The 12794-nt window shown below is 35.9% G+C and overlaps 1 protein-coding gene across 3 annotated transcripts in view; it reads right to left on the bottom strand.

The window, feature by feature from the left end:
• VPS13B (vacuolar protein sorting 13 homolog B) overlaps positions 1–12794 on the bottom strand; it is a 415483-nt gene that overhangs the window by 228907 nt on the left and 173782 nt on the right. For all 3 annotated transcript variants that reach the window (XM_042868778.1, XM_042868780.1, XM_042868779.1), the window contains exon 20: positions 3036–3145. In XM_042868778.1, coding sequence (XP_042724712.1) covers positions 3036–3145 — 110 coding nt within the window. The remainder of the gene's footprint in view (positions 1–3035; positions 3146–12794) is intronic.

Raw genomic sequence — 12794 nt, 5'->3', positions numbered from 1 at the left:
TTTCGATCTTAAGAGAAAAGCAATGTTGACAACGCACCAATGTTTCAGCTGTTGCTGACCAGTGCTGTACAGAGCCAAGTCTGTTTCCATTTCTCAGCTTTTTGTACTGTTCTGCCAGCAAGAGGGCTGGGGGGAAGGGCACAAGGAGCTGGTAGGAGACAGAACCAGAACAGCTGATCTAAACTGGCCAAAAGGATGTTCCATACCATATGCGATGTTAAGAAAAACCTATAAAACTGCAGGGAGTGGGGGCTGCTGCTGCTTGGGCATCAGTCAGTGGGACATAAACAACTGCTTTGTGCAACACGTGCTTTAGCGTGTGTATATATGTAATTATCCTTGTTATTTCTCTCTTCCTTTTCGTTCTTACTAAATAGTTTTTATCTACAAGTTCTTCCCCACCCCCTATCACATTGGAAGGCAGGGAACTGAGCAAAAGGCTGTGTGGTGTTCAGCTACTTACCAGGTTAAACCACACCATACATTAAATAAATTTCCAAATTCTAACTTCCTTATTTAAACACTAAATTCAGTTTTCTTGTGCTATATGATATGTATTGTTCCTAAATAAAGAAAATAAAGAATACTGGAGCAAGAAAATAGAACATATCCTCTAACAAGACGAAAAGAATCAGAGAACTTTATAGCTGTCTTAAGCAATGACTTAAAAAGGTATTACTTGTAGCTTAAATATATTAAGAATATTTTCACTAATTACAGAATTACAGAAACACATCATTGTACAAATTAACTTTTCTTTTAGATAGCTTCTCTTCCCTTCTGGTGTTCACCCTTAGCCAGACTTTAAAGAATTTATTATTAATCACATTTTTTCAGACACCATCCAAGAGTGCATGAGGATATGTGACCTATTGTAATAAATATTACATAAACAAAACTAAAGAGTTCATTACCTATTTGTATAAAATAGACTGGGTAAAGGAGGGAGACAAAGCATAAAGAAATAAATCCTATAGCTAACTGAACAATATAATGGTCACAGCTGTCACACTGGTTCTTCAATTACTAACTTCTAGGTAAGCAAGGTGCAAACAAGTAGGTTGAGTAAGAATCTGTCAACAAATAAAATAAAAATAATAATAAATAATAAATAAAAAGGGGTAGTCCCACTGGGCTGAGTTTTCCCCACACATTATTCTTTCATTGCTCTGTTGCAGCTGAATAAAAGCACAGTTAGGCCAATAACAATTACATTTCTTTGTGATTTTGTTACATTACTCTTCAAGAAAATATGGCTTGGCTTTATGGAAAAATCATAGAAAATTTTTGACCTCTGTAAAATGTATTTACTGTTATACTTCTACCCTAACCTATATCAGCCTAAATAAGTTATGTAAGTTCTGATATTTCTAACTTTCCATGTTTCCAGACAAAACTATATCAACAGTGTTAGGTTACATGCAGTGAGTTTTTCGGTGTGATGCAAAGCAAACACACTGCCAAACTGCCATTATAAACATCATAAACACTTTAAAACTTTCAGTCACACAAGGAACCTCTAAAATGATCTTTCCTTTTGCAACTGTATAAGCTTAACTGTTGGAATAGAAGAAGAACTTCATCGATTGATAAGATTTTGACAATAAGGATTGAAAGTATCATGCCTTTCGTTAAATGTTCAAAAATTATGACGGCTGTAGAGAGCATTTTTGTGATACAAATCAGATTACGGTAACGAAACCTGTTCCAAACTTTCCTTATATTGATAATATTTTAATGCATGTAAAGATTCTTTTCAAATGAAATTTCTTCATGACTATCACAGACATCATCTTTTCTTATTTACATATGCAGTCTGTTCTTATATTAGTGCTGGAACTAGTATCATGCTGACAGTTCTAATCATTTGACAGAGAAAGGCAATTGAAAGAGATCAATTAACAGCAGGTTCTATAAATTAATGCTAATGAAGGACTTTTATATGAACATTTGGAATGATAAGCTCAATTAAATTTTGAAAAGACTAATAACAGTAATGCAAAAATACATGAATGGTTTAAAAAGTGCAACAGAAGACATCTCCCTGCTCCAGTTATGATGCGAGAATGAAGAAAAACTCAACACAGTTAAAAACAGTGTGAAGTATTATAACAATGATAAAATAATAAGCAATTCACACACTGAGCATTTTCAGTTGCTGTTGGTGCTGAATGAATTTAAGGGACTCGAATATTTGACAATTACTATGTTAACAAGGTCACTAACATACAAGAAACAGAAATGTTTGCAGTCCATGTTAATCCTCCCACTTCAAATCTTTTTAATGTGCTCAGTGTGTGTATATATGTATAAATACACACACACCATGAGATCAGTATGAAAGTTTCTTATATTGGTCACACAGTTGGCGACTTATAACCAAGACAGAACGCAGAACATTAAGCTACACAGTCCACTCAGTTGATCAGCTATAAGCAATTCAACACTTACAGTACACTGTTAATCTCCCAAACAACAGAAAAGAGAAAAAACAAAAACAAAAACACTTCATGCTCTTTCTGGATAAAAAGTCCATGGCTTGGAAGTTACAGCTGAGTTTATCTCAAAGAAAACGCTGTGCCCACAGCCTTAGCTACCTGCATCTCCTCCAGGCACGTTGTATGCATATAAGTATCTAGACACTATTTACAGAATCTATTACAGCATTCACTTATATTAAGTTATGAACTGTATGGTTCATCTCCTACTAAACTGAGTTTTAATCAGAGAACTGATCTCTTAAAAACAATGTAACTATCTGATAACCCATTCTAAGTGACTAAAATGTGATTGATCCTAAAGCGAGACGTCAGAAAACATACCCTCTTTTAATTTAAAAATGTAAATAAAAACACTATGAATTGAAAACTTCCATATGCAAAATATGACATTTTAAATAAATCAAAATCAGACCAAAGCACTATGAGCAGCAAACTAAAACGACAAAAAAACGCATGGAACAAAAATGCCCTACTGGTATATATGCAACAGAAAGAACCTCCTCTCCTTATTCCTTCCCCTCCAAGAATACATACCTGTTGAATATGTCTACTAGCACGTTTCTGAGGCTGGTAGGTAAGCCAAGTATACAGCACTGGATCAACGTTAATCGCTAATCCTTGTATGCTGGACAAAAGTACTGCACCTGTATGCACAGAAAACAAAATAGTTACTGTCCATTTATATTCATTTTTCTTGCACACAGATCTTTGATGCAGATTTTCGTTTGGATTGTATTTAAATATATTTTTCTTACAATTCTTATTAACAGTAATAATTACCACCTAAATTTCATTATCCTATTGAAAATTAAAAACTTGCCAGCACTGTCAGTCTTAGGACATACACACACACATACACACAAAAGAGACACAGAGAACTGCATTTTGATTTTCCTTGTTGCATCTTTTTGCCAAGAGAAATGGTTGCTTTCACAAAATTGAGCATGTAACTGAATACACACACCTTTCCTCAGATTCTAAGCCAACAACAACATTATGCAAGTCAAACAAGTCAAATGATCCTTGACACAAAAGAATATACTGCAGGACTCCCTGCACCTCTAATAAAGAGAAGCCCGGTTTGGGCAGTGGATTCTTTTTCATTTCTTTTAACAAAGACAGCTTTCCACTCAAGACAAACATTTTCAATGTAGACGTGGTTCCAAGTACTCTTTAGCAAACTTTCTGAGTAAAATAAAAGGCAATTTTTTCAACTCCACTTGTGTTGTACTCTGTGCTTTTCTTAAATTTTATGATTTCTCTTATTTTGTTTAAATCACATTTTAGGAGTTGAAGGACTGCAAGACAAGGTTATTGTAACCTTATTTCCTAAGAGAAAATTCAAAGTTTTCATACATGTGAAGAAAAACCTATATGGGAAGCACAGACTCAAAATAGGAGAAAAGCTGTTCTCAGTATCTAGAAATTTTAACATACTTCAAAACCAGGTACTCTAAAACCCAATGTATGAGTCATTATTTCTTTCCTACCTGCATTAAACATCTGACCATGAATTTGGTGAGGCTACTTTTTAAGTAGTACACACCAATTGTTAGTCAATGTAGTTTTTTACAGCATGGAGTTGCAAGATTCAGAAGCAAATGGATTAACATAATATAAAGTTATTATATTGAAAAAGTAGTGCAAGCAGTAACACTTTTTGTGCAGATTTTTCATTTTACAATGAATAAATGAAATAAGGAAGTAAATAACAAAATACATTCAAGAAAGAAATTCTGGTTACTGGGAGGTCCAATATAAAATTCTAGACAATTACAATAGTTTTGTAATTCAAAGAATCATGAGTTATTTCCTAAAGAAATACCTAGCAACATATTTGCTCTGTAGTATACAAATGCTGCAATCGGAATTTAATAATAAATTTAAATTAAGTCAAAATCACAAAATTCAATATACTTCACCAAAAAAATAAGCAATCACATGCCTGAAAAGACATAATACATCACAAAACTGTGAAAATAAAACTAAAGAAGTTCTACACTTATTATATATAACAATGTTAAAACCTGTTGAATTCCAAGTAGCAGAAATACCATCAGAACAGGGCTATGCAAGTAAAGGCTGATGAATACAATGGGAAAAAGGCAGTCAAGAAATACACAAAGATAAATCATCAGCTCAGCACAGGCTGGAGTTGGAACACACACTGTGAGGAACTCCTATACATAGACTTGTCTTTGTGATCTGATGGTTTTAAATGTCAGTAATAAACCTTAGAAATAAATCTGCAACTTAAGGCAAAGCTGATGTGGAGCATACAGTAAAAGGGTAATGTGCAAGTAAGTAAGAACAGCGGTGAGTGCGTCTTGCAGCAGGATCTGGAGGAAACTAACAAATGGAAGCAGAAGGTAACGGAAGATTGACAAAGTAGACACTACAATCGTTTGCTGCTATAATATATCTGGATTTCAGAAAGAGAATTCTGCATCTTTAAGAGATAATGCCCCTTGTCAGCAATGCTTAATTGAAAGGTTTAATGCATAGGTGGTATGACAAGTGGGAGTCAGAGACCTCCCAAAGAGAGGGGAATAAAATCAGCCTACAGGCAAAATCAACAAATATCTCACATTTACAACAGACCTTGAAAAGAAAAAAAATTGTTACTTTAGCACATGCTGCTAGTTACACCATTTAGTTTTGTGTTTACTGCAAAAAAATCAGCTAAAAGATGTTCAAAACAATTAAGCTGTGCTTTGAACTGAAACTACCTTTAAACTTCAATGAAATCACTGTCACAACCCAATAAAACTTTAAAGTAAGGTAGAGCAGAGAGCAAAATAGTTTATTTTTCCAGTTGTCTCTTACATTGATAGCTTGTGTCTGAGCAGGAAAAAAAAAAAAAAACAAAACCAAAACAGTCTAACATACAAGTAGTCAGATAAGCAATTGCACTACCTGACTTTCAGTTGGAACGCCAGGTAATTTTGGCCTCCTACACACTTCCATCACTTTGAATTACTGAAATTTACTGCTCTATTTGCAACTCAGCTGCTATATTCGCTGGGCAACATTATCACCTATGTAAAGCTGGTTTTTGTGTAACAGCTCTCCTCAAAATAACTAAATAATCAAAGAAAATACTCTCAGATGCATTGTTTGTCCTTTGCCATCCCAAAACACTTAAACTTGAGCACTCATGCTAAGAAATAAGAAGCACCTTGGCTTTCAAGACAGACCTCTGTGGGAGAGCCAAGCCATAAGCTGGCAGCAGGCCCCTTATGTGCTTAAGAAAAAAAATAAATTTGTTATTTCTCTCTGTCAAGATGCAACACTCGATTTTCCTGGATTTCATTAAGACTGCGGTGAACTTTCTTTTCTTCCCTCCCCCTTTTCTCTCTTAATTAAATTTACATTTCAGGATTAAAAAAAAAGCAGACCTTAGATCCATACTGTACTGGGTTTCATTTTCAGATCCCAGCTCCTGCCCGCGTTTCTTACTTCTGTCCAGAAAATGATTTAAAAATAAGATCGAACCCAACACCACGCAATCTTTGAAAGTTTGAGAAGAACTTCCTCAAAGCTGTGGCAATTACATGCAAAGTGCAGTTAGGCAAATAATTTCTTTCCTCCCCAGCGTTCGGCTGTTTCTGGAGGCACAAAGCAGGGAGCAGCAAGCCGGAGCAGGAGGTGGCTCAGTGCAGCTGCACTCTTGCCCTGCAGTCAGCCTTACTGATGAGCTTCCCTAAAGGACAACAGCTGTGGTGGGAGCACTCAGTCCCCTGAAGGCCTGGGGGCCAAGGAGGTTAATGCAGGGCCTGCTGCTGCCTGGCGGGCTCTGCCACCAGTTCTTCCTGCCTTACATTAAGGAAGAGAGGGGCAGTTGGTCGGGGTTCTAAGCTCCCTTCTTCACGAGGAGAAACTGAAGCATATAGGAAGTGGGATACAGAGTGTGGCACACTTCTTGTGAAGCATGTGGGGCAGAGGAGGACAGCTGGAGGATGTGGCTGTGTAGTCAAGGAGCAGAGTTGCTGGTGCTGAGGGGAGCTCAGCATCAATGGAAGAATGGAAAAGGGCTGTAAATATCACAGAACCAGAAGAGAAAAATGACTGCAGTGGGATGGTGCTTTGGGATTAAAAAGGAGGTGGCAATGCCTGGAGAAAATAGCTGCTTGTTTTGAGGTCTAGAACCTCAAGAAAGAGTAAACCTTGCATTACTGAGTCACTCCCACCATTCTGGTGGAAAAAAAAATTTACTAGGAATAGTAAAGGACCACCCCGGCAAAATTCTCTGTAAATTCCACTCTGTGTATGCAGTGTCCAAACACATCTATACACCATGCAGAGTAAAAACTTCCAGTAAAACATTTCAGGTATTCCCCTACAAAATGAACCTAAAATCTTAGCAGGAAACTAAAGTTTAAGTTAATGCACAATTTATATTGGGGAGGGATCACAAATATGAACAAAGGGAATGATCTACAATAAAAACTAATTCTGACAAGTTTTGTTTATTTTTGGTAACTAAGTAACTGAAGAAAACATTACACCATCTTGCTATATAAACTACACCATGAATTACTTTATCATTGAGCTCGTCACTCCTGTGTCTCAGGACATGTGAACGATAAGCAGGTAGTGATACAGGTTAAATTAGCAGAATAACGTAATAAATAATCTCTTCTAGTTATGTATGTTTCAAATATAAGTGCTTTCAAGGGCATTTTCACTAAAGCATACTGTAAAAATAGTTATGTATCACAAAGAAATGAAGATTTTTGATGGTTTTGTTTAATAAAACTATATAGGTAATTAGTTCTTTCTGCTAGTTGAAGCAGAACAGATGAACAGTAAATTACTAAACGTAGAAATATCTTTTTAATTTTAGCCTAGAAGTCAACTAAGGCAAAAAGAGCACACTTCACTACTATGCTCGCTGCCAGAACGGCTCACTTATCCACATTCCAAACAGGCTTTACCAATTAGCTATCCCATGGCACCACAGTCATTTTCAGTTACATGCCAAGCTGAAGAATGAGAGCTGAAGAGGGAGTTAGAAATTGCAGTTACACAGCATAAAAAAGTAACTTGCAAACTCTGTCAGCTATGTAGTATCTATGACCAACCAATGTAATCGTCTTGCAAAAGCTAATCTAATATTAGGTAAGAGATGGAGAAATGCATTTCATTTTTACTAGCTGACTCAGACAAAGAAAACATACATCAAACTTCATTATTTTGAAAAAATTTTTACATCAGACTAGCTACAGAAACTTGACAAATTTTGTCTATCTGATAAGATACACACCCATGTGCGTCTGTGTTCAAGGCTGACTTGAGGGATTATATATTGCCTGTTATTAAAATGTAATCCAAATTTTATTTCAGAGAAAAAGATCTCCTAGTCAACTTTACTTTCACAGAGTTTCATGGTCACTAAATACTTAAAATAACCTGAGGATCATTTAAGTTAGTTGCCTAGACCAATATTTGAATATTTCATTAAAAAAGCAGTATTAGTACTTTCCCATGAACAAAGCACTTTGTTCTGTAATGTCAAATAGTTTCTTCACAGAACTGCTATACTCTGTTCAATTGTGCACATACCACAATATATTAATACTATGTATTTTTAAATATTAAATAATAGCTTTTTGATCTTGGGAAACATTTAATGAGATCATACTTCTACCACCACCTTGTAACTCTCCTACTATGGTTTATAGTTGAAAAGCTCTACATGCTGAAAGAAGTCAGCATCATTACTTCTGCTTAAAAAACAGAGAAAGTAAAGCATAGAGGTGAAGTTACTAATACACAGCAGAATAGCAGGACACTGGGATAGAATTCAGATGTTAAAGCTGTGTGCCACAGCTAAGTATTTACTGAAACTAGTAAGAAAAATAGAAAAATAAATAAGATAGGGTTTCGACCTTGTTAAAAATAGGTCTAAATCACACTGGCCTAATTTCAGCTGACTGTTCTGATTAGACATTATAAGGGTTAAAGAAATTAACTATCCTATCTTTCTCAGAAAGCACCCAAATAACCACAAATTCTGAATTATGCAATTAAAACAGATGGAATTATAACCAAAACATGGCGTAATGAGGCAAAACAGAGAACTGCTCACCGCATGGGTTAACACGAAGCTCTGTATATCAAGCATCACTCTTCTGAAGAACAAGCAGCCACATTTCTGTAAATCAATCTGGAATGACACATACCAAGTCAAACTATGGAGAACCTCCCTTAGGTATTTCATACAATTTGTCCTTTGATGTTAAGAATAGAAATGAATCCATTTAGTATTTTGCCTTTCTTTTTTCAAAAAAATTACTACGATGTGCTGAGATGCAAGTTTTCACAAAAATGCTGTATGATGTGCATTTAGCGTGGTCGCTGTATGTTTTTGAAGAGCATCTTGAAAGGCTGCTTGTTTTCCAGAATTCACTGGAGCAAGACTTTAATTTCCTTCAGAGAATATGATCATGTGGGTTAAGGGATGCAGCTTAACAGGCAATAACGAGCCGGAAAAACGGGAAATGTGTAGGCAGCTATAGCATACGGAAACGTCAGCTTTATTTGAGTGATTACTGAATTGCCTCCATTCACTTAAAAATATATTGTGAGTGAGTGAATAAAATGGTACCAACAGCATCAAAGCAATTCCTTTGTGTCATTCTTACAAAAAGGGGGAGAAATATGATGATCCTACTTATATTTCCTACAGATATGTGTTTAATCCAAGGCTTCTAACGTAATTATGCTACCTGTTATGGACAGGAGAAGAATTTCAATAGTTAAATAATTTCAGATTGGATAAATTATTTAAGAGAAGAGAAACAGTGATAAGAAAGCACTGTAATTTTCTCTCCAGAAGAAGGCAGAGTCCTGCAGGGATCTGCACGGCCCAAGACACTGCAGAAGACAAAGGTGGTGGAACAGATCTGAGTGACCCACAGCAATCAGCAGCAGGGCTCCCTGCAGAACCGATGAAGCCATCTGACCTGATTCTACACAGGTAAAATATTTTTCCTACTCATATCACTGTAATATAACTTTACATGTAAAGTGATGACTGAGCTGATTGTTCTGACACAGAAAACAAAATCTCTATTATTAAAGTAGATCTAGAAAAGTGTTAGCTCAATGTGCAGCAGTAGGGAATGAACAGGCAATAAAACAGAATATCATCTATACCACTGTATAAATCCATTGTGTACACAGATATTAAAAACACTGCATGCAGCTCTGGTCAGTTGAAAGGTCACTAGGCCAGTTTTAAGCATTCAAACCTGGAAACTTCTGTTTCACAATACCATTCATTCAGTATTTACGCTCCCTAACTCACACTATGCTCCATGCCAAAAGCATTATGCATCGTCCAAATCCCAGCGCAGAGAGCACAGAAATAAAAATGCATACACACATGTGTCTTGAACTTCACTTACTGGTTAAGTAATTTTCTTTTCTTCATTTTTAAATGATTGCCTATTTACTATAAAGCAAATGGGTTTTGAGCTACTCTAGGTCCAAGCCACCTGGATGTGGACCTCAGAGCCTTAGACAAACTACAACTGCAAAAGCTCTTTTCCAAATGCAGTAATATTTACAGATTTTTATGGTTGCATTGTTCTTGGAAAGTATAAATACAAATCTATAAGTAAAACTAGTAGCTACACTTCACATGGTGTCTGGATGTTATTTAATGAAGACACCGAAGCCTCCAAATATGTAGAAGCTGTTGCCTTAACAATCCTGCAGCAGTTAGATTAAGGAAAAAAAAAAGACAGAAAATACCCAGTCCAAATTCTATACAGAAACTGTTGCACAGTTCAAGCTCCAGCTGAAGGGACAAAGGGCCATAGAGAAAGCATATGGCAGTGGACAAAGACTTCTCGCAAGTGAGCAAGGAAAATAATATTTTGACAGAGTGACTGCTGAGTAAAATACTGGGAGCTGCCTACGCAAGAATTTCATCCAAAAAAATTCTATCTACACGAGTGATCTCAACCCTTTTTGAGGAAATGATGGCTATCAAGTAAACTTCTTGGAATGGGAAGGCTCAAACAGGCAATTTTATTATATTTTCTTCCTCATGGAATGACAGGACTGCAAGAACCGTGAGAACTGACTAGCTCTGCATCAGCCATTTAATGGACTGATACTGAAGATACAGAATCCTGACAGAAAAAGGACTCATCTTCGAGGTCTAAAAGGCATCCTGAATGCTCCAGGCGGAAGCTTGAACAACAACAAGTTGAGGACTGTAGCTGACTTGAATAAACAATCTCTTTTGTGATCTTTACTGCTGTTAACAAGGTTGTTCTCAACATACTTTCAACCTTGTTGATCTATTGTTGATGAGCTACTGCAAGGCTGATTGAACCTCCACATGAAGAGTTTACAAAGAATCAAGAAAATACTGGAGAAGCTGGCAGCAGAAGTCCCAAAAAGGTCTTAAATCTAGAACTGTTTCCAAACCTGCAGAACACCAGTAAAGTGAGAGATACGTAAGGAGAACATCAGACAAGAAGTCCAAATTTAACTTCTTCTTTATGTCCTAACAAAGAGATCTACACAGTGTGATAGGACATTACTATTACATATACTGGGACATGGTTTAGTGATGGGACTCAGTTGGTCTCTGTGACCTTAAAGGTATTTTCCAACTGAAATGACATTGTGATTCTATGATATTCCAGTCCAAAAACTAAGCCAGGAAGATGAAGTTAGATATATCAATATTTAATTTCACTTAGAAAATTAGAAAATGGCCAAGGTTTGCTCCAAGACTCTGAGATCATGGGAAACAGAAGACTGTTGCTGGAACACTTGATTCCACATATGTCTCAGCAGGGTAGAGAGGACCACGTGTCAACATCTCTCTTAATGAAGACAGTATCAGTCACAAGCCAAACATGTTATTTCTAAGCATTCTGTTAGCTCACTCAATAAGCTTTCTCAACTTTTCTATTAAAAAAACTATCAAGACTAAAGCCCCTACTATCTGAAAATGTATGTAAGCACACTGATAACAGGATTGCTTTCTCCCTTTCCTTATGACTGGTTTTGGAAGAGTGCTACCATACCATTCATTTCACAAAACTCTACAAGAAGATCAAGAACTATCGATATAGTTAAAATGAACAATGCTCATCATATTTCTAAATGATTTCAACACATTCTTTACTCCATTACTTCTCTACTATGGGTCTCAAAATGACACTAGCAAATATTTTGAAAACTGCTTGGAAGTTTCTTAAATACATTTCAGTTTCTGTATTTACAAACACCTCAGTATCATCTGCCAAAATGATCTTTTGCAATTTCTTGCAGCAGTACTCCTCTGTGAATTGCAACAGGATTCTTCCCTTATGGCAACAGGGCATCAAGGGAACTATTTCATTCCTTTTTCAGCAGTTGAACATTTGTAGCACTGTGACCATGGATACCAATTGGTCTTGCATTTGAAGTTGTAAAACTGAAATCTTTTTAGCAGTAGATGTTTCACGTACCTTTTCTTAAAAGTAATCTGAATAACGTACAGCTGTGATTTCTTTTTCCTTTACAAATTACAGCTCCTCAGAAGCAATAGAAAATGCACAGAAGAGTTTGTACACTTGCTTAGGTGCTCAGTTGAATTAATAAACTCTAAAACTCCAAGCTTCATAAATAAGAAAATAAATTTACGAAGGCATATAATCTTTGCAGTAGGAATTGCATAGAAGTTTATGCTTTTCTATAAAAGACGTGCAAGTAGAGAAAGAACAGAAAACTATAGATATACTTAACAGAAAATTCTATTTAATTCACATATTCTTTTATGTCACTCAAGATGCTTTCATGGTCTGCACCGATTCAAGATTGCAAGAAGTACTGTATAAATGTAGTGCCAAACAACGAGCCAGAATAAAAATAGCCACAGTGCATTACAGTATATCACAGTTGTGACACCACAAGGTAGGTAAAATGACATGAGTAGCTCAACCACAAACTTTTTTTCTTCTCTCCAACATGGATTTGATACACAAAGGGTTTAAAACATATGCTTTCTTTTTTAAAAAAAAAACTTTGAAAAATATTAACTTTTTAGTGTTTGCTTATTGAATAAGGAAAAAAACATCAGATTTTACACCTTCAGATACTACAAATATAAAATGGGCAGGTTTTCTAATGTGCAGACAATCCTGATCATTTTGGTGGCTGATGTTTGCTTAGGCAATAATTTCAAAAGGGGCTTGTATTTGTGAGTGCCAGTACATGCATGCTTTATTAAAAAAATCTTTCAATTGAATTTGTGGTCAGTTTGCTTACAAGAGGAACATTGCA

This window comes from Lagopus leucura, unplaced genomic scaffold, assembly GCF_019238085.1.
Source record: "Lagopus leucura isolate 7727_CA_CO unplaced genomic scaffold, USGS_WTPT01 Super-Scaffold_100002, whole genome shotgun sequence".
Classification (NCBI taxonomy): domain Eukaryota; kingdom Metazoa; phylum Chordata; class Aves; order Galliformes; family Phasianidae; genus Lagopus; species Lagopus leucura.
The sequence above is the reverse complement of the archived record's forward strand: the minus strand, read 5'-3'. Positions and strand labels throughout refer to the sequence as shown.